At 40.0% G+C, this 23,392-nt stretch overlaps 1 protein-coding gene across 1 annotated transcript in view; it reads left to right on the top strand.

Moving 5' to 3' along the window:
* Positions 1–504: 504 nt before the first annotated feature.
* KITLG (KIT ligand) overlaps positions 505–23,392 on the top strand; it is a 75,521-nt gene continuing 52,633 nt past the window's right edge. The window contains exon 1 of the mRNA XM_073651637.1: positions 505–730. Coding sequence (XP_073507738.1) covers positions 716–730 — 15 coding nt within the window. The 5' untranslated portion in view covers positions 505–715. The remainder of the gene's footprint in view (positions 731–23,392) is intronic.

Here is a 23,392-nt window from a genome sequence, read left to right as displayed (position 1 = left end):
ACCTCACCTGCCAGGTCCAGTCGCGGCAGCGACCGCGGTAGTTACGCCCCTTGTAGTGGTGAGCTGTCAATCATCATGACATCAGCAGTCATGCCTGTCAAAAGAGCAGAGCAGAAAATAAGCTGGCGCTCTGTTAATGTCATGTCAACCTAAGCCGCTGAATCGTTGGCCGGAGCGGTCTGCGTCGGCAGAAATTGGCACCGGACACTACATGCAGGTTGATAGTAACTACTTGCCTATTAGTTCTTAGAAAGAAAAAGTGGTGCATAATCATGTCATTGATCTAGCTGTCACACAGTGTCATGAGACTAATAAAGTGGAATGTTTAATCCTCCTCCTCCTATGTGGACCTTGATCATGCAGATGTGTAGGGATTCCCTGCTGCACTTGTCTGCCCCTATGTACAGATCAGTTATCTTTGAGCCTGGGATCGCAATGTGTTAACAAGCCCCAGCAGCAGCAGCAGTGGCAGGCGTGGCCAGCAGAGGCGATGAGCAGGAGGGGGAAGGCTGCTATATAACTAGTGATTGGGATCAGAGTGCACAATCCCACAAAGTGACTATGAGAGAGGATTACTGCAAAGTGATTCAGTGCTTATCATCACTACTGTACAGGGAAAGCCAATGCACGGATTAGCTGAAATATGCTGGGGCTCCACAACAGCTGAACGGATATTCTACAAGCTACCTGAACTAGAGAGCGCCATCCTTTCCTTATGAAGAAGACAAAAGTAAGTAGCTACAAGCTGACATATAGCAGAGGTGCAACCGGAGCCATCCCAATGCACATGTCTATATACCAGGGTGAACATAAACCTGGGTCTCTGCAGCTTCTATGTCAGGGTTTAAAGGGCTTTTCTTACCTGCATGCAGGCAGCAGAGCCTCTGGAGGAGCAGCTGGATCCTTACAAGGAGCAGTGGGACACCTGGAGTTAGGTGGTCACTGTCCAGCCATTGCATTGGTGCTCCGGACTAATGGCACAGGGCACGGCCGGGCATGGAAATAAGACGCAGGGGATTTGTTCCTTTTCCCATGGAACGACTGTCTTGTTGCTATTTGCTTTCTGCTGCTGTTTTGAGTTTTATCTGGCTTCCATCCCTACTGAAAATTCTTGCTCCTTAGGGTTCTCTTGGATGAATTTACACATTGCGGCTGCGGTAAAACTAATAGCGACAAAGCTGTGCTTTTCTTTTTTTAACATAGTGATATATAATTTGCAAATATTAATTGCCCACCAATTTATTATTATGCTTTGCTTATAAAACACTATTAATTCCACAGCACTTTTCACACACCATCACTGTCCCCAGTGGGGCTCACAGTCTACATTCCCTATCAGTATGTCTTTGGAGTGTGGGAGGAAACCAACTCAAACATATGGAGAACACACAAACTCCTTGCAGATGTTGTCCTTGGTGGGAATTGAACTGAGGACCCCCAGTGCCTCAAACCAACATGCTGCCCAACTTCATTGGGTATCTGCAGCTCCCATTGCATGCACCCATGTACCAGGAGGAAATGTATCTTTTCGATTGCAGTTACATTACAGGGTGATAAACCCTTGAAATAAAATAAAGTAGCGATATGTTGTGTGACCTGACAAATTCTGCACTGTTACTTCTGTATAGGTTCGGCTGACGGTGTCAGCAATTTACATTTACCTTGTGGCTCTGTATGGATTTTTTAATTACTATGTCAGAAGTTTTCACGAATGTTGAGATTTGACACCCAGAGGTCAATAAATTAGAACGTTCAGGGTGTTTCCGAGTTGTAGTTTACGAGTATACTGAAGATATGACTAGTGCAATCTTTACAGGTTTATCCACACTCATGTGGGCGTTCATGGGCAGCAGGATACTAATTGTCGCCACTGACAAACTTTTACAGCTAGTAATGATACATTTTATTCTGCATTTATGTGCTATAATGGGTCTTTATTAAAGTGTAAAGTGGCTATAAACCTGACTACAGCATTCTTCACCCAGTATTTTCTTTTTTTATTATCCTAGTGTAATAGCCTACAAATTGTGGTTCTATAAAAACTGTAATAAAGCATTGCTTATGTTTATTCTATGCTCCTGCTGCATTAAAGCTCATGATACGAAACTTTAGCCATGTAAAATGTCAAGCAGAATGGCATTGTATCTGACAGCTCCTCTGCAGGCAGCGGCTCTGCTTTCACTTGCATGGTGTGCGGGGCTGGCATTGATCTTACTGTAATATCTGTCAATAGGAGTCTGACAGCCCTGTCTGATGTCTGTGTGTGTACAGTGCTCTGAATAAAACTATCACCAAGGCCATCCCTGTAAAAGTGTCTACTCTGCAGGTATTCTATTAAATAAACAGCGAAATTCCAGTCCTCAGGTCTACAGAGAGTATGAGCTCCATTCACATTTCCTGGCTGATAAGATTTCCTGCTCAACAATCATATCTGGATTCTACAGGTTCCAAATCCAAGACTATTAAATCCACCCTGAATTTATAGAGCCTACGAGTAATGAGTTACATGATTTTATAATACTTGAACAAGCATTAGAGCAGAATGACTTTGAAGTAGGATAGGATTAAAGGTTGCATTTACATATAAAACTTTTCTAGGGCTACCATCAAAGTAGGAATGTGCAGAGGTGAGAGGTACAATTTACCTCCGGTCTATAATGACCAAAAAATATCTTCTGTCCCACATCTGGTGGGTGACCTTGTGAGCACAATGAGTTAAACGCCTTTGGTTAAGCCCATAGAAGTTATCAGTTAGCAAAGTCATAGGTTCTTTTTCATGTCCTTGTAGAGATTAATGCAATACCCTGGATGATTGCCTTTGCTAAATCTTCCTAGTAGAACAGATAGGAAGTATTAGTCATAGACTGAGCTGATACACCATACTATGTGTGTAACTGGTAGTCCTAGAATGGTCCATTAACTAAGGATACTAAACTGGTCTTCTGCTAGCAAGGCTTATGTAATCAAGGACTAGACCTAGATCGGTGAAACAGCTAAGCCTATGTAAGAAACTACTAGTCCTAACTTGTATCCGCTTTCCGTAAACTATTACTGCACTCCATTGTGTCACTATCAGCACAACAACTACTAACCGAGAAGTTCTGAACTACTCCTTTCAGAGTGGTGTATCAACTAATCTCAAGTAAGGAACTATCAGAAAGGTGCCGCTAGTACAGTAAGCCTATGCAAGGAACTACTATTCCTAGACTGGTGGATGAGCTAAGCCTATCCAAGGAACTATTTTCCATAGACTGGTATATCCTCTAAGCCTATGTCAGTGTTGTGAAGTCAGTACCATAGAATATGTCACTCCTGGATCTGTCCTGTGAATCAGAAGCAGCTTACGTAACATTTCCTGATAGCTATTCTTGTCTTAGAGGTGGTCCGGCTCTTGTCACAGGGAAGACAACATATGGTGCAAAGCACTTGGGTGTGGTATTAACAGGAAAATAAGTCTCAATGGCACTTTATTTCATAAAAAAACAAATAACCTCCTACTGCTATTGTCTGAACTAATTAGCTTCTAGGATGTGTTCAATAAACAGGCCCATCCCATAGCTGGTCCATTTGTACTGCTTTGCATAGATAGATTGCAACAGCATCAGCAATGGGAAAATACAAGTCTCCTCGTGGCTCACTGAACTTGTCCTTACTCGGTAAAGAATTTGTAAACTGGCTCTGTTCAATAATTATATCTCGCATAGTCAACTTGACATTGCCTAGGTTATCACCAATTGTCAGATTTACTAATAGAGATAAAATATCCATGCTCCATCTCCCAGAGAAGCAAAGAGTTCTTCAGTTAGCATGGCTTTTACTTTCTTGTAACCATCCAGCTTAGACTCACCCATGTGACCTTTGCTATGCATAGATACGTGCTTCAACGTACACTTGGTATGTAAAATGTTTAGTCTCACTGTCATCCTTTAACACAGGTATCTTACATATGATGTTCAAGCATATTGTATATAAAATGCAATGTCCTTAAGCTTGTGGGACGACAACCCAGAGACCTAATTTTTCTTAAGAAGTCTAAGATTGTCGTCTGAGAGCCTCACCATTCAGCATCCAGTGATATGGATGTACTTGATATTATTATTATTTATTATTATAGCACCATTTATTCCATGGAGCTTTACATGTGAAAAGGGGTATACATAATAAAAAACAATTACAATAATCTTGAACAATACAAGTCACCGACTGGTACAGGAGGAGAGAGGACCCTGCCCGCGAGGGCTCACAATCTACAAGATATCTACTTTTACTATTAAAATCATTATAGTTTGCAGAAATATCAATGACTGGAGGAAACATATGGGGGAAATTTACATTGTTAATGGCCATTGCTTTAGAGTTGGGTTTTCCTTATGCCATTAAGGTTCTATTCCCAGTAGACTGCAACATGATGCACTGTGACTGAAGTCATCTATGAAGAGCTTAGACCTCCGCTGTCTTGTCAAACAATAGAGAGATCTGTATCTGTTGGAAATTTCTTAACCAGGAGCAGGTATTCCGGGGAAAAAGAGATCATACTGGCCTAATAAAGTGCAGTCCAGTAAAACTCAGTAAAATGCCTCCTGCTGAGCTGGAATGTGATAATGTGGCAGACGTTGCTCCACTCATGTAGTCAGTACATGGCAGAAGAGCCTCTGGTGCCTCAGTGCAATCTCCTACAGAATATTTCCCATATGATAAGATCTAAACAGATAATTGGGTATTTATATTAACCCCTTTCTCCTTATGCATATTGCTATTTTGCAGCCACCCGTGTGCATCTGTGAACAATTATACCATATATCACCAGGCGACATGTCTGGCTAAACTGCTTTATGTTTTCAAAATCTGGGTAGACATAAAATATTGGCATCATAAAATATTGGCATCTGCGCTGGGGAGCTTTCTACAATACGCTACGTTCTTAATGAAGGAAGCATTGGCCAAGCGTCCTACATTGCGTGCATGCCACTAGGACAAAAGGGTGAGGCTCTTACTTGGCATTCTGCTATTTACAAAACTTTCTATGTTTTGGAAATGAAGCAGCACTTAGTAATGATCTAAACATAAATATGTACAACATATATAGAATCCTTTGTTGTTTTTTATTTTATTTTTTTGCTTTTTTTTCAGTTTTATTTTTTTATATATATATGTCTAGGCGTAATTGTTCAAGAGTAATCATTATATAAATAGTACTCAAACCTTTTATTTGCTGTCACATTATAGGTGCCCTAGGATTTTCTTCTATTGTGTTGATACACCCATGTCTGCCTGGAATTAAGACTTTTCAACTTCATTGCTGATTTGCATAAGATGCTTATCATGTCTAAGTACAAGATAATTCATTATAAATGTTTAGTGTCTAATCTTTACTGAATGGCAGATACTTGTTAGAAGGTAGGACTTTTTTGTGCTATTGTTTCTAGGTCTCCATTAAAAAAAGATACCTATAAAACCTGATTTTCACCGGTCAATTGACCTATTAAGCTGGGTTGTCAAACCTGCCCGACTCCCACCCTAGATCTAGTCCCTGCTTCTGTAATCCAAATCTATTATTTTCTCCTAAGCGAGATTATGATCTCTAAGGGCATACAAACTTTTATCTAGATTTTATTTGATTTTTTTTTTACGATGACTTTGTATTCAAGGAAAGAATGTAGATTGTTAGGGTGAAATGTAAAACTCGCTTGTGAATATAAATCCTTTAACCCACATTTATTGTTCAAGCGGCATTGTTCTAGGGACATGATGAGAGGATGTATTAATGCTGCTTAACCCAACCAACAGGTATCAAATATCCTCACCTGACGCTTTATATGCTAACAAAAACACAATGGAGGAACTAAATGAATTCATCAATTCAAGGGAAAAAGCATAGTTTTCCATGTGCTACTTCTAGGAACTCATGGGAGAGGTATTCAGAAGTATATTGAATACAATTTTTACAAATTTTGCAAGAAAAACTCATATTGGGGTAACATCGCACATTCATTTTAATGCAAAGACTTAGATTTTCAATGTCTGAAAACATTTTGTTCAACAATTTGTTGGAACTGTGACTTTCTAGTTATATATCCTTATGATTAGATTGAAAGTAAAGGTATACTTAAAGGGGTTTTCTTTAGAATTTTTGAATGCCAATCTGTATGCTTGTATTAAAAATAATACTCTCACGTCCAAGCGTCGACGCTCCATCACTGCTCCCAATTTTTTTTAGACTGTCCTCAGTGGTGATGTCTCAACTACATCGCCGGTAAACTTTTTGCTCAGCAACTGGGTTTAGACACTCAAGTCATTGACATTAGCTGAGCCCAGTAATTGGCTGCAGTGGTCAAGTGAACTGTAGTTGTAACATCACCACTGCAGCCTGTCAACAAAGACCAGGAACAGTGGAGTAGAAGTGTAACTGGAGTAAGGAAAGGTGACTAGTCTAGTAGTTATTATTTTTAACATAATTGTACTAATTTTAAAGTTTTATAAACGGGAAACCCCTTTAAACTTGTAAGAAATTTTTTATATTCATGAAAAAATAAGTCCTTTTATAATTAACATTTTTTTTTTATAATCAGTAAAATCAGTAGAGACATGTTATGAGCTGTGATCATTCCAACAACACTTAATTACTTTAACATACTCTAATATCAGGAGAGAAATCTTTGGTTATGGTGTCACAATGCAAATTCTGTAACTGGACCCCGTCCCCTCCATCTTCCATGCATCATTTATTATACTGATATCTGGCAGAACCCCTGGTTGTTACGGATTATAGAAATAATTGTAGCTAGTCGGAGTAATTGCACTTTTGGAGAATCAATTAAGAAGATCACATTTGATTTTTTTGCTTAACCCTATTGTAGGTCTGATGCCTTGAAGCAGTGGTTACCTTAAGGTCACTGTACACATTAAAGGGAAGCTATAATTAGCTAATGACCTATTGTTTGAATCAGGTTTTAGTCTTGCACGTATTTTTAAAGAAATATTGTATGCAAATTGCCTCTTCATAGAGGAAGAGGACTAGAACTCTAGTGCCACCTATTGGAAGTAGCAATCCTAAAAGTCAGTATCGATCCTTTAACGAGCCTTGCCATATGACAGATCCTAAGTCTTATGGCAAGGCTCGTTAAAGGGTCGATATTGACTTTTAGGATTGCTGCTTCCAATAGGTGGCACTAGAGTTCGAGTCCTATACCTCTGTAAAGAGTTAATTCGCATATAAGAGGAGCATGCATGGCATACAAGTCTCCTCACTCTGACATGCTAGACCCGGCTTGTCACTCTCCACAAGGAGAAACCTTACCCCTTAGATTAACGAAATGTTGGCAATTGTTTTTACATTCATATCACTATTTGTATTAAACCAAATTAGTAATTTTGCAATTTTCACACTGGCCACTATTTTAGACATATACTTCCTGCCCTTACAGAAAGAGAATTCATCAAAGTTCCAAATGAACAAAGGCAGGGTTACAATAACAGGTAGCACCTCTATAGATACTGAATCTATTAAACAGCCATCCATTTTTCTTTTATTTGAAACTGATCCACATGGCTAATTAATGGATCCGTTTTCCATAAACTTCAATGTTTAAAAAAAAACTAATTTCAACCTGATCCATTTTTTTTTTGATGGGCAAAAGTTGTGTCTGCACAACTTTTTTGTCAACTGATTGCTGCTGAAGCCATTCTAACGGATTATTACTGGACATGTGAACATAGTCTTACACTGGATTATTACTATTATTATTCATTATTATTTATTTATACAGCACCATTGATTCTATGGTGCTGTACATAAGAAGGGTTACATACCAAATACAGATATCACTTACAATAAACAAACTAACAATGATAGAACGGTACAGAGGGAAGAGGACCCTGCCCTTGCGGGCTACAGGAACTGGAAAGGAAACAGTAGGTTGGGGAGATTGCAGTAGCTCCGGTGTTGTTGAGGTGGCAGCAAGCAAGGTCATGGAAGGCTGTAAGCTTCTTTGAAGAGATGGGTTTTTAGGTTCCGTCTGAAGGATCCAAATCCAAATGTGGTGGCTAATCGGACGTGTTGAGGCACAGAATTCCATAGAATGGGGGATATTCGGGAGAAATCTTGGAGGCGATTGGGTGAGGAACAAATAAGTGTGGAGGAGAGAAGAAGGTATTGGGAGGACCGGAGATTATGTAAGGGAATGTATCGAGAGATTAGTTCAGAGATGTACGGAGGAGAGAGGTTATGGATGGATTTGTAGGTCAGTGTTAGTAGTTTGAACTGGATACGCTGGGCTATTGGGAGCTAGTGGAGGGATTTGCAAAGGGGGGGTAGCAGAGGAGTAGCGAGGTGAGAGATGAACCAGTCGCGCAGCAGAATTAATGATGGACTGGAGGGGTGGGGTGCGAGAGTGTTAGCAGGTAGGCCACAGAGGAGGATGTTGCAGTAGTTCAGCTGGGAGATGATGAGGGCATGCACAAGCAGTTTAGTAGAGTAAGGGTTGAGGAAAGGACGGATTCTGGAAATATTTTTGAACTGGAGGCGACAAGAGGTGGCGAGAGCTTGGATGAGGGATTGAAGGACAGGGCAGAGTCAAGGGTTACTCCTAGGCAGCGGATTGCTGGTACAGGGGAAAGTGTGATGTTGTTTATTGTGATAGAAAGATCAGGTTGGGAAGATATGTGAAATGGGGGAAAGATGATGAGTTCGGTTTTGTCCACATTGAGCTTGAGGAAGCGGGAGGAGAAGAAGGATGATATGGCTGCTAGACATGCTGGGATTCTGAACAGCAGAGAGGTGACGTCTGAGCCAGAGATTTAGATCTGGGTGTCATCAGCGTACAGATGGCACTGGAAGCCATGGGATTTTATGAGCTGTCCCAGGACAAGGGTATAGATTGAGAAGAGTAGGGGTCCTAGGACAGAGCCTTGAGGGACTTCAACAGAGAGGGGGCGGGGTGAGAAAGTAGTGTGGCAGTGGGAGACGCTAAATGTGCGGTTAGAAAGGTATGAGGAGATCCAAGATAGGGCAAGGTTTTTGACGCCAAAGGAAGAGATGATCTGTAGTAGAAGGCAGTGGTCAACTGTGTCGAAAGCAGAGGACAGGCCAAAAAGAAGGAGTACAGAGAATTGTCTGTTAGCTTTGGCTGTAAGTAAGTCATTGGTGATTTTGGTAAGGGCAGTTTCGGTGGAATGGTGGGGGGGAAAGCCGGCTTGTCAGTTGTTGAAGAGAGAGTTAGATGAGAAGTGAGAGGAAAGTTCAGCGTGAACATGTTGCTCAAGGAGTTTAGAGGCAAATGGGAGAGGCGATATGGGACAGTAGCTGGACAAGATGGTTGGGTTGAGGGATGGCTTTTTGAGGATGGGCGTGATTGTGGCATGTTTGAGGGCAACGTGGAAGGTACCCGAAGTTAGTGATAGGTTGAAGAGATAGGTTAGGGATGGGACGAGTGTGGGGGTGAGGTTGGGGAGCAGGTGGGATGGGATAGGGTCAAGTGTAAAAGTGGTGAGGTGTGATTTGGAGAGGAGACGAGTAAGGTCTCTTTCCGTGATGTTGGGAAGGGAGGTTATAGGGGAGGGGCAATGGTCTGGAAAACAAAGGGGTTGTGGTGGTTGGACAGTAAAGACTTGCTTTGTTTGGACAATCTTGTTTTTGAAGTGTGTGGCAAACTCCTCAGCAGAGATGACGGAGGTCAGAGGGGGCAGAGAAGGGTGGAGGAGAGAGTTAAAAGTGTTGAATAACTGTTTGGGGTTGTAGGATAGGGAAGATATGAGGGTTGTGAAATAGGTCCTTTTAGCAGAGGTGAGGGCTGATTTGAATGTGAGTGTTGCTTGTTTGAATGCAGTGAAGTCATCTTGAGAACGTGTTTTCTTCCAACGCCGCTCCGCAACCCTGGACGCTTGTCGAAGCTGTTTAGTGAGGTTGTTGTGCCAGGGTTGCCTATTGACTCGTCACGTCCTGCCATGCACAAGAGGGGTGACCGAGTCAATAGCTGATGCGAGAGTGGCATTGTAGAAAGCAGTGGCGCTGTCTGTGTCGTGGAGTGAAGATATGGATGTCAGTGGTAGAACAGAGTCAGAGAGTGTGTGGGTGTCTAGATGTGCAAGGTCTCTGCAGGGGTGTGCTAGTTGCTGGACATGGGTGGCAGGTGAGGAGGACAGGGATGAGAAGGTGAGTAGATGGTGGTCAGATAGGGGTAGGGGGGAGGTTGTGAGTTTAGATAGGGAGCAGAGTCGGGTGAAGATGAGGTCTAGTGTGTGTTCGGAGCGAGCCTGTTTTCTGATAACCTCAAAGGTGGGTGAAAGTGCTTACCGTGCTCAAGGCTGTGTTCAGCTATATGTAACCCACTGTATGGTGAATGCTAGTCAATGGCTGTATAAATTCACAGAAAGTAAAGATGCAGCACTTTGTTTTTTTAGCCAAACTTCTGGGTCTTTACTTTCTTAAACTTTTATTAAACTTACTTTAAAAAAATCATCATCCTCGGCAGCGCATTGTAGGATATTTGCTGCACAGAACAAAGATAGTTTAAACATGGAAGTGTTGTCAGCCTGTGTAATCAAGCTAATAAAGGGAATTTGTCAGTAGGATCAACCCTCCTAAGCCGTATAGTTGGGCTGAATAAAATGATACCTTGATATCTGCAATCCAATGTCTTATTCCAGAGAAATCCAAATTTTTATTAATATTTTAAATGAGGTTTTAAAATCTATGGGCCGGACATGGATCTCTTCAGGAATCTACCACTAGAGCTTATTTTAAATGGAAGGAGGTGTTACCAGTGTGAGACATGTAATGACTGACAGTCTGCTCTTCTGATCTACATATCACTTAAAGGTAATGCCCCCTTACATGGCATGTACATCAGGAGAGCAGACTGTCAATCCAACCATTTTGGAGGTATATCCCACATGCTACATATTCCATTGTTGAGTTCTAATGTTTGAAGTGTAGCTCACATTATCATTCAATAATAGTGTATTGACCTGCTTTACTCTTCTCAAAGAACTAGTTTGTCCACCTTTTTGTAATACAGGTCACTGATATTTTAGCCAGTAAGCTTTCTTGTTGTCACCACCTGACAGAACGTTTTCCTGTTTACACAGTAGTACTGGCACAATACACCGCAAACAAAAAAAAATTGGAAATAACTGTTCCATGACAGTAGTTCGCTTTAAACTGCTAGCTGTAACGTTCTCATTAATTTCCTAAAAGTTAATGGGAAGATGGCTGCATTGTTCCCATCAACTTCCTCTTGTACATAGAGATTTATGGTAAAGAGAACCTTGACAAGGCTTCGAGTGGGTTGGAAAATGCATTAAGTTCTTTATTAAGTATTTACAATCTGGTTAATGCTTTGTGTGGGTAAAAGCTCTTATTCCCTGCAGAAATCATGGTAATGCTTATTTAATAATATGCTATTAATATCAATATGTGCTATAGGTCAATCCTTTAGTCACTAAATAAAAATCAACAAAAAAGGTGAATGGTTTAGGAACAGATTGGACAAAGTAGTTATTGCTGGTCCTTCTTTTAAATTACATTCTTCTGTGCTATTTTAGGCAGGAATTTTTTTTTTCAAAAAATAATCTACTTGTTGTGAAACCCAATGTGCAATACTATAGAAATATAGAGGCATACATGGGATAATGCAAATTTTTGTCCTTCTATTTTTTTTTTCTTAATACCTCCCCTACTCTGGCTATAGTGTCCATATTAGCCATGAGGGTTTGAGTTAAGCCCCTCTCCTCCCCAGACTCAGACTGGCCCACAAGTGAATCCCCCGGTGGCCTCCTGTGCATGAGTGGATCCCCCTCCGCTTGATTTACTACTGACAGACGAGGGACTCATCTCATCATTCATTCATCAAACTGCTCTGATTAATATTACATAGAAGCATAGTTCAGTTTGTGAACAAGATTAATGTCATATTTTCATGTAGCTGAACAGCAGGCCCTGAGTGTCAATGTTAGACCTCATGCACATGTCAGTATTTCATCAATATTAGTATGCCAAAACCAGGAGTGTCTCCAAAACACAGAACCGGTGTCAATCTTTCATTTACAGTTTTTCTCTGTAAGTTCCACTCCTGGCTTTGGCATACAATCACTGATGAAAAATACTCACCAAATACTGAAGTGTGAATGAGGCCTCACGGGTGGGCTTTTGATTTGCCAGTCAGACACTGAATCTCCTCCCTATATACATTAAACTTATGTTGGCTGAATCTGCCGATAAATACGGGCTTAACCAACTATAGTGTGTCACTAGCCGCAGACAATTGATTATCGGGGAAGTTAAGGATCTTGCATATTTGATTCTTTTGTTCTCTCAGAAAAAAAGAGACATGACTGGCGGTGTATATATCATACAGAACTTAATGCAAGTGTTCCTGTTTATATAAGAGATGGCCGAAATAGCTGTCAGCCAAACTATCAGTCAAACCATCGTTTGGCCAACAACCATCTAATGTGTATGGCAGGCTTAAGATCTGCACAGTGCTGGTTAGGACTCGACAGTCTCAATTATAAATTGACAATTAGAAATGGATGTACATATGCAATTATCCCACAACTAAGTTAAAGACAACGGTCTTGTATACCAATATTGAGATCCAGTGGTGTTGCTCTAAGGTCTGCTAATAGACTGGTATCTCCTACCAGACAACAACTATTCTGTGGACTTGCGTCATATTTACCTATGTAACATTCTCCTATGTTCTATACATAGTCTGACTGATGGAGAGTTGAGACTTTTGTTTGGCTGGAATATTATACTAGTTTGATTGCTAAGGCTAGCCGTTCAGTGCTCAAGTGTTTTCACCGGAGAGAGATGAGAGAGGCACAGCCAGTCTCCCCTTGTAGCGGCTTATATCACCTGAAAACAAATGGAGTGTCCATTGAAATTCCAATGGTCCAATTCTTCTGTCAAGAAAGAGTCCCTATAAGGCCCCTATAAACATCAGATGTTTGGCTGTTCCTCCAAAATCTAATTTAGATGGGGACCTTAAGTAGAAGTAGTTGTCTGTTTTAGTCCATTTTATGACTGCCCAACTGCTGAGCTCTCACTGCCATGCACCGCACACTGCTCGGAAGCATGTTTTGCTGTGCCCAACCTGAAAATTAAGATCATATCAATTCTTACTTCATTGCCAAGTATAAGGGTAAGCAATTGCATTCTTTTGCAGATGAATTGGCAGCAGCACTTCTCGCACTCCCACACACAGATTTCAGCTGGTATAAAGCAAATGCTTTTCCCTCGAGTCATTCTCTACTTTGTAGCTGGAAAGGAAGCATCTGAAATCCTTAGAGACAAACTTGACAGACACTATTACTCTACTTTTTACTGGCAATCTAAGCAAGCTGAATAAATTACTGTATATCACAAATGCATTCTTGGAAAGGAATATTAAACTTTAAATAAGGCTAGACAAAGATAAAGATAAGGCTATAGGGTCACTGTATTTTCCCTCATCCGAGAAAATCAGTCCGATCTATGGTAATCATACTCTGATCAGAGTTTGATCAAAGTGTGATATGAAGAAAAAGTCGGACATGTGTACGGTCCCATAGAATATCATTGATTCAAGTGCGATCCGGATCAAGCTCAGACTGAAAATACTCTTCTGTGCACCTGACCTTAGATAATCAAATTTAGGAAAATCAGGTCTCCATGGGCAGAAAATAGCAACCATACTCCATTCACCACACCTCCCTTTATTCTTCCGAGCCATTTTAGACTCTGGCCCAGCCTGACAAATTCTGGCTACTGCATATAATTCGACTCTCCCTTAGACCCCCTACCCTGTTCACCCCCCACGCCACGCACACACTTTTTTTTTTATTCCTTTCCCTCTCTTCTTTTCCCTTGTCGTTCCCCATATTTCATTGCTATTATAGTGTCTTATAAGTTATAAATTGACATGTCTGTTTCTCAAATTTTATTGTACTGTTTATTTATTTTTTTGAAACTTTGATGAAAATTTACAGGGCAATTTAAAGAAGGCAATTTTTTTGTCTTTTGCCACGATTGAGTGAGCGCCTATGGATACGTGTAACTCTGTGTCAAGAGCATTCTGGAAATACAGTATACCGAAAACTGACACTGCACATGTAAAGTGAAAGCTGCTGACACCGTGTGGCGCCCGCACTTAGACCCCCACTGCTGGGAGGAAATTAACTCCCCCCCCCCCTCCTCCAACGGCATTTGGGTTCCAGTCACGGGGGTGCGGCCTGCATGGGTTCAGTCACCGCTTTGTGTATAGAGAATTTTGGCTGTAACCGCACTCCCGGCACTGACGGACAGCCAGCCCTAATGCTGGGCTTCTGTAGGTCAGTGCCAGGGGCGCGGTTACTGCCGCTGCTCTTTACACTGAGCAGTGACTGAATACTTGCGAGTGCCACTCCAGTGCTGCCGGGTCGAATAAAGTTCATTTCTTCCCGGCAGCGTGGCTCTAAGGACGGGCACCAGGCAGGTTCAGAACGCTATTAAACTGCAGATTAACCTCATATTTGCAGGTTAATAGTGATTTTTTTTTTCACATGAAAGGTTCTGTTATAGGGCATCCAAAACAGAGCCCTCACAATCTAGGCCCATATTTCTTAAAAAATATACCCTAATTGGGTGTTTTCCATCATTCTACCTTATGAATGGTTTGAAGTGTGGTGGAAGGGTGGGGATAAGATCCATCTGTTGAGGCTTGGGTATGTAGTGGTGACAAGAACCTGGACAAAAATGGCAGTCTCCTTTTTTACTTTTGTTATGAACTCATCTTTTTCTAGATACTGTCATGGCTGAAAGTGTTGACATCCTTGAAATTGATCCAGAAAATGAAGTATGTCTCCCATAAAATTATTGCAATTACACATGTTTTGTTATACACGTTTATTTCTTTTGTGTGTATTTGAACAACACAAAAAAAAAACAGAAAAAAGGCAAATTGGACATCATTTCACACAAAACGCCGAAAATGGGCCAGACAAAATTGTTGGCACCTTCAACTTAATATTTGGTTGCACACCCTTTGGAATAAATACCTGAATCAATTACTTCCTATAACCATCAACAAGCTTCTTACACCTCTCAACTGAAATTTTGGACTACTCTTCTGTTGCAAACTGCCCCAGGTCTCTCATATTTGAAGGCTGACTTTTCTCAACAGCAATTTTAAGATCTCTTCACACGTGTTCCATGGGATTTAGATGTGGACTCATTGCTGGCCACATCAGAGCTTTCCAGCTCTTTGTTTTCATCCATTTCTGGGTGCTTCTTAAAGTATGTTTTGAGTCATTGTACTGTTGGAACACAACTTTCTGACACCGGGTACTACATTGTGACCCAAAATCGTTTGGTAATCTTCAGATTTCATGATGTCTTGCAAACAGTCAAGGCACCCAGTGCCAGAGGCAGCAAAACAACCCCAAAACATCTTTGAACCTCTACTATATTTGACTGTAGATATTGTGTTCTTTTCTTTATAGGCCTCATTCCATTTTTGGTAAACAGTGGAATGATGTGCTTTACAAAGACCTCTATCTTGGTCTCATCTGTCCACAAGATGTTTTCTCAGAAGGATTTTGGCTTACTCACATTTTGGTAAACTGCTTTCTAGCTTTTTGATGTCTCTGTGTCAGCAGTGGGGTCTTCCTTGGTCTTATGCCACAGCATTTCATTTCATTTAAATATCGAGGGATAGTTTGCACTGACAATGCACCCTGAGCCTGCAGGACAGCTTGAATTTCTTTGGAACATGATTGGGACTGTATATCCACCATCCAGACTATTCATCAATTTTTCTTTGCCATCCACGCCCAGGGAGATTAGCTACAGTGCTCTGGGTTGTAAATCCTTGATTATGTTGCGCTCTGTGGACAAAGGAAAATCAAGATCTCTGGAGATGGACTTGTAACCTTGAGATTGTTGATATTTTTCAACAATTTTGGTTCTCAAGTCAACAGACAGTTCTCTTCTTTCTATTCTCCATGCTTAGTGTAGCACACACAGAAACACAATGCAAAAACTGAGTCAACGTCTCCCCTTTTTATCTGGTTTCAGGTGTGATTTTCATATTGCCCACACCTGTTACTTGCCAAATGTGAGTTTGAACGAGCATCACATGCTTGAAAGAAGGTTGTTTACCCACAATTTTGGAAAGATGCTAACAATCTTGTCCGGCCCAGTTTTGGAGTTTTGTATGAAATTATGTCCACTTTGCCTTTTTATCCTCAGTTTTTGTGTTGCGCCAATACATACAAAGGAAATAAACATGTGTATAACAAAATATGTGTAATTACAATAATTTTCTGGGAGAAATACTTCATTTTCTGGAACAATTGCAAGGGAAATGGGAGCATATGTGAAACTGTTATGCAACTGATGTGATTTTTGATTCGCAAGGTATAGTATTTTGGTAAATATTACTGTGATTGTTTAACTGTACACCTGGCTGTTGGCATGATGATGACATATACTATAAAATATATACAAGTAAGTTCATATTGCTGTTGAGCTCTATGTTTGGCACATGTGCTTGAAAACGTCTAACCCTATTTGGTATAATTTTCCGTTTCATTGATGTTAGAGGGGGCAATACATGGTATTAAGAACTGGGGTATGTGAACTTTTGATCAGGGTCATTTGGATGTTTTTGGTTGTCATCAAGATTTAAAAAGAGAAAACACAGTAGTTTGACAATAAATGGCTTCACCCAACCAATAATCATGAGTGGAGAAAAAGTTTTTTTGTTATCATTCATATTCTCTGAAACAAGGCAAAGAAAGCAAAAGTTCTGACGGGGTATGTAAACTTTTGAGCACAACTGTATAAAGGTGTGGCTGATTACACTAATCTTTAAAATAAAAAAATACTCCATTTTTTTTTCCGCTATAAATACAGGAGTCAATAGATGACTTATGGTATTCTGAGCCTTTTACATTCCATGTTTGTTCCTTCAATTAGAGGTATAGATCAGGCAATTTTTCAATGTATCCATCTGACGGGAAGACAGATTTTCTTAGATTTTGTCAAACATTATTTTTAAAGTTTGCTTCAAACTATCACTTGTATTTTCATAGTTGTAGACTGCATACTTTCTGAAGCCTATATAAAGCGATTGTCTGAATCCTAATGGCTAATTTAATACTTAATGTCTAACTTTCTAATTCTAAAAACAAAGCACTTTTTCAATATACATGAATTAAACATTTCCAACAATTTTCTCTCTAAGCCTTTTACGATTTCTACACAAATAAAAGATGTAAAAATTAGTTGAATATAATATCCGAGCAAGAAAAAATTGTTATAGCTTTTTAAATTACATGGACGAAAACTTGAAAAATGTGCATGGACAGGAACAGGGGTAAATGGCCCGGTCTTGAACTGGTTCAATAAACTATAAATTAGTAGAATAATTAAAAGGGAAAATAAAAGGTTAACACTTCTTTTTTTTTTTTTTTTTTAAGTAAGGAATTTAGTTTAAGGTTTGGCCATCTGTGCTTTAAATCAAACTTTTAAACAGTTAAACCTAATCTAAATGAAGTAAGACAAACATGTAAGTGCTTATCTCTGTTGTTTTATGATGGGTTGTAGTGGCACCATAAAACAACTTTTTGGCCTTGGCGTCCTTGTCCTATTTGATGGGAGGTTTAGGTCTGCTGCAATTAGTGAGAAGACGGCCTTCTATTTAATATGAGCTTAATGCACCAAAAGAGAAGCGAAATCTGTGAATGCAATTGAAGAATTTTTTATTGTAGTAAATTGAGTGCTAAGCCTCCCTAAGGAATTAACCTAAGAAATTGGAAATAACTATAGGTTTGTGGTAACCTTAATAAGTACACTGGGAAATGTACACCCACTAGAGCAACTTTGACATTAATGGCGGTAATGACTTGTTCCAGCTGACTTCAATTAAATAGGCAACTCTGTCTTGGCTCATTTCATGTAACAAATCTCATATCTTTCTTCATCATTAGCTGTCTTGGGAATAAGTGTGATGATTGAAGTAACTCCACTTAAAGCATTGTACGGTCTCTTAAGTTGCACCTGTAAGAAATGTAATAAAATGTGTAACTTAAGAACAATGAAAGTTTAAAGAAATGGGGGAAAAGCTGTGTTGTCATACAACAAAGAAATCTCATTACGTGGAATGTGCACCTCCTGCAGCAACTGAGAATTGCAGGTGAGGGCAGCAAGACAAAGAAGTGCACATTGACTAAAGGAGTTGACTTATTTGTCTCAGAATCTAATAATATGTGAATTATATGTTTTGAGAAGATAGTTCTTTCAATGTCAGACTGGGGTGCCTAAGGCTCACAGGCAGAATTGACCTTAGGGATCCACTCTACAACTCTATGCAAATATCTGTTAGGTGGTTTCCCTGTTAAAGTAGAGCGTCTACTGTAAAATACAGCCTGCAAATCTACTATTCCCACACCATAACTGTGATGTACAATCAGGGGTTTGCACCAAAGGGGCTCTCTGGTGAAAATATATAATTTTTCTCCTATCTATAGTATAAGTGATAAACTTATTAATCGGTGAGGGTCCAACCACTGGGATCCACACAGGATTGGTAGATTAGAGAAAGTTTATACCAGATGGGACACTTTTTTATCATTGTTTCAAATTGGAATGACAGGTCAGATGCCCAAATGTGATTTTATTGGGGTTGCCAGTAAAGGCAGAGAGCAGTACTCGGCCCCATAGAGAATGAAGTGGTGGTGAAAAAATGGGCACTGCTGCTCCACTCTAATTGGAATAAAAGCTTCCTGTTCTGCCAATCATTGCGGATTCAGGCAGTCCAAGCCAAATCAATCAATAAATATCACTTATTATGTGGATAAGTGATAACTTGTTTTCATCATAGAACCCCACCCTTCTTACGTGCATTTCTGCCTCTGTATAATATGTCAAAGGATGGGGAGGGGTTAAACTTTAACCTTTTGAACGTCAACTTGTTCTCTTTGTCAATGATGTTTTCTCCATACAATCCACTATACCAAGACCAATAATACCATATACAAGGGACAACCATGACCAGACCACACATTACCACCACACAGTGACCAAATAATACCACCATAGTGATCATTAAAAAAAAACATAGTACTAACACTAATATTACCACCAATGACAATAATACTATATACTATTACCGATCTCCTGTGTATCAGTGTACTGGTAAATCCAGTGCCTCACTGGTGCAATATCAAATTGAAATAATTTATTATCATCTTAATTCGGTGCAGACCGCTAGAACTTCTTCCAGCCAGGACTTGCCTCTGCAGAATGTAATACACAAACCTCTATGGCTGATCACTTCTAGAGTACCATCCGTACTCCCCCCTACTTCAACACTTCGCCAGATGAAGAAGAAAATTGCCATATTACCGCCTGGTGCCATATTTCCTGGTGTCCAATACAATAACAGTACTTCCCTTTTGTTCCCCCCACATTAACAGTTTCTTTCAAAATATATTTCAGCAGAGATGTCCTCCTCTCTGGCCCTCATAGAGTGTTAATGCATTTGTGGCAATATATAATAGACAAATTCCTCTTTATGCCACCACTCAGAAGAAATATCATCAAATACAGCAGTAACACCCTCCACCCAATACAGTAATGGCATCTACCATTTTATGCCTCGATACAGTTAAAACTTCCCAAATTGTGGCCCCATAAATGAATAATATAAGGCCGCAAGTGGGGCACTTTTAAAGTATGGGGCCAAAATTGGGGAGATTATTAAAAATGTCCCTCATTATGACACCATACTATAATGATGTCCACCATTTTAGCTCCCATATAGAAATATCCCTTCTTCTGGACCCCATAATGTATAATGCTACTTATTTGTGCTTTTATACTGTGCAATTATTTCCTCTGTTGCTCCGTACAATATAATGTCCTTCTCTGTGACCCTCATACCATATATTTTCCGCCTCTAAAGCTCTCTTTACATAGCAATAAAAAAACAAACAACCATTCCACTCACCTGTCACCGCTCCCACAAAGAGGAGCCCCTTTTTCCTCTTCCATCGCCCGACACAGGTGGCACAGTGCAGTGATGTCATTGCGTCCCTGCAGCATCACTTGTAGCTGCTGGCCCCTAATAGGGCAGTGGCATGTGTAGGTATTGCAGTATGAGGAGCTAGTGTCCCTCTGTTCCACAATACTTTTCAACTGCATATGCATCCATGTATACATATCCAGCTGAAAAGAGTGCTGACACTGGAAAGACCTCTCTGCTCTGGATCAGGTCGCAGTCACATCCTCTGTGACCGTAATCCTTAAGGTTCTGCTCATGGGCCCAATGAGGGATTCCTCGGTCCCCTGGTGGGCCAGTCCAAGCCTGGCTCTATTTCAGAATAATACATTCTTAATTAAAGGGTTTTTAGACATTAAAAGTTTAACTAATAGGTTAAAGGGTTTTTCCAACAAACAAAAGTTCATTTTCATCAATCTTGGAATAATAATAACTTCCACAATTGGATGTGTTTAAATAAAATGTTCCTGTGCTGAGATAATCTTATAAATGTGCCCCTGCTATGTACTGTGTAATGACCGTGTCTGACTGTGCAGGAACTTGATCTGATAATACCACATCTCCTGGGCAGGGGTGGAAGCAAAAGAGTATACAGACAGGACAGCAGGGGATCACAGCTGATTCTTTTTGTGAGATATAACATTTCACTGCCTTTTTTTAAACAATGTTTTACTTCAAAGAAAGAATCAGCTTCAATCTCCTTCTGAAATATCTGTATACTCTTTTGCTTCCTCCCCTGCCCAGGTATGAGGTGGTATGATCAGACCATGTTCTTGTATGGTCAGACACAGCCATTACACAGTACACAGCAGGGGCACATTTATAAGATTATCTCAGCACAGGAACATTTTATTTAAACACATCCAATTGTTGAACTTATCATTCCAAGATCTATTGATTAAAATTAACTTTTGTTCGTGGGAAAACCCCTTTAAATACCCATGATAAGTTTTTGGTGAGATTTTGACGCTTCATTTTTTTTGATGTGCAAAACAAGAAAATATGCAGCTTCTTACTTGTTTTTATGTGCGGATTTTCCCCATAGACTTGCATTAGATGTGGAAAATCCACAGGTAAAAATGTATGTGTTTAGTGAGTTTCTGCTGCGGAAAATCAATAGGAGGCGAATGTGCAGTACTCGGCCGCGGCCACCATCGCAGCTCGGCAATTGAGCATTTCTGGCCAGTGGTTGCCAACAATGAGAAGAGCTGATCGGCGGAGGTGCCGGGTGTCAGACCCAGACCGATCAGACATTGATGACCTTTCCTAAGGATAGGTCATTGTCAATGATAAAAGTGGTGGACAACCTCTTTAATACAATAAGACCCAATTTTATTACAAATTAACTCAACTATTCAGGAGATGGCTCTCTGTATTATGAAGCAATGATTCTTCAGAATTTTCTCATGCAATGTTTGTCTTCTGATAAATATGTAGCACTCGGCCAAGAACTGTAGTATGAGTATATCACAAAGATATGATGTGAAAAATCCAAAATGTGTTGCCAAAAAAAAAACAATGAGTATAATTTTTATCAAAAACCCTAGTTCTATGCATACAGTATCATGACCCTTTTATTCCATCCCCTATATATAGCTTGTGTCCTCTATGCTAAACGCACCTTCGTTGAGTGAAATGATCTTTTGGATGGCTTAAAAAGAACATTGTTCTTGGCAGTAGGTCGTCCTGCATAAATAGTAAATGTGCTGCCGAGAACGTTGGCAGTCTATGCACATAGAGCAATCTATTGCTGATCATTCTGCTCACATATTAAATGTGGCCTGCCTGTCTGAACTGTCTATTAATCAACTTCTGATCGCGAAATATGTACCAATCAGTAGTCATTTAAAGCCGCAGATCTTTCAGTGTAAATTCCCCTGTCAAAAAGTAGGAAGGGGTAGAGAACATTGGAGCAGAAGGAGGTATTACAAAGGAAAATAAATGCAATCAAGTTTAGGGATGTGGAGTCGGTAAGCCAAACCTCCGACTCCAACTCCGATTCCTCAATTTCCATGACACCGACTCCAACTACGACTCCCTCATACATGGCTAATGTTTAAGTGATAAATTTACTGTAGCACAGATTCATCTCAGCTAGACCCTTAGATCAGGAATAGGACAGACATTTATAGGACATTTCATAACTTTCCCAAATTCTTATGAAAAAATATTCCCCACAAACTGCATTGAACTACTGTACCCATTTTATTATATATTTCAGGAGTCGGAGTCGATCCATTTTATATTGACTTCACCAAAATGGACACTGACTCCACGACTCCGACTCCACAGTCCTGCATATAACAACTGATATGTGTGAACACAACCTTATCTTGTATGTTCTCTATTATATGTCACATCTTGTGTTTCTGAAATTAGACATAAGTTGTAGTTTTATGCAGTAATTACTACTAGTTCAAAATTCTGTATTTTGTAAACTAGAATAACATTGTGTTTTAGTGCCTTTTGTTGTATAACATTGTATCAAAAGTGCTAGAATGTTCCGGTAATGGATAGGTGTGATTTTTGTAGGTATATAGGCTAGTATGATCTTGCAACATTATATGTTTCTTAATAATAACTGAATACTTGTAGAGAGGACTGGGTCATGTGAAAATATCACAAATTTAGCCTACAATCTATTCTAAGGGCGGCACGGTGGCTCAGTGGTTAGCACTGCAGCCTTGCAGCAGTGGGGACCTGGGTTCAAATCTCACCAAGGACAACATCTGCAAGGAATTTGTATGTTCTCCCTGTGTTTGGGTGGGTTCTCTGGTTTCCTCCCACACTCCAAAGACATACTGATAGGGAATCTAGATTGTGAGCCCACTGAGGACAGTGCCCATAATGTCTGTAAATTGTCTGAATTGTAAAGCGCTGCAGAATATGTTGGCTCTATATAAATAAAAAGATTATTATTATTCTATAGAAGTTGATTCCTAGTCAGATCTTTAACAAATATCGGGATGCATTGATTAAATCCTATGCGTAGTAGTTAAATTCTTGCACTTTTACATGCTATAGGGTCGATTCATTAAGACTGGCGTTGCGCTTGCCAGCGTTCATGAACAAGTTTGTTGGAGTATGATACGCCTAAGTCATTAAGAGGCACCAGCCACTTAACGAATTAGAAACACCTCTTAAAGATGCACTCCCATCAAAGTTTTTATCCTTTTAATATATTGCAATCATTATATTATACAGCACTCTGTACTTACACTTGCTCATTTTACCCTTCTACCCAGTTAATTCTTCTCTTTTCCGTTAGGTCTACGACATCACAGGATTAAACACAGACTAGCTGCACCCTTCTAAGCTCTATGTAGAAACAGTCAATTTTCCTTGTATGACTCATGAGTCCCTACAAAAGT

The sequence above is a fragment of the Phyllobates terribilis genome, unplaced genomic scaffold, assembly GCF_046119375.1.
Source record: "Phyllobates terribilis strain yellow unplaced genomic scaffold, ASM4611937v1 Scaffold_11__3_contigs__length_659146591, whole genome shotgun sequence".
Lineage (NCBI taxonomy): Eukaryota > Metazoa > Chordata > Amphibia > Anura > Dendrobatidae > Phyllobates > Phyllobates terribilis.
The sequence above is the reverse complement of the archived record's forward strand: the minus strand, read 5'-3'. Positions and strand labels throughout refer to the sequence as shown.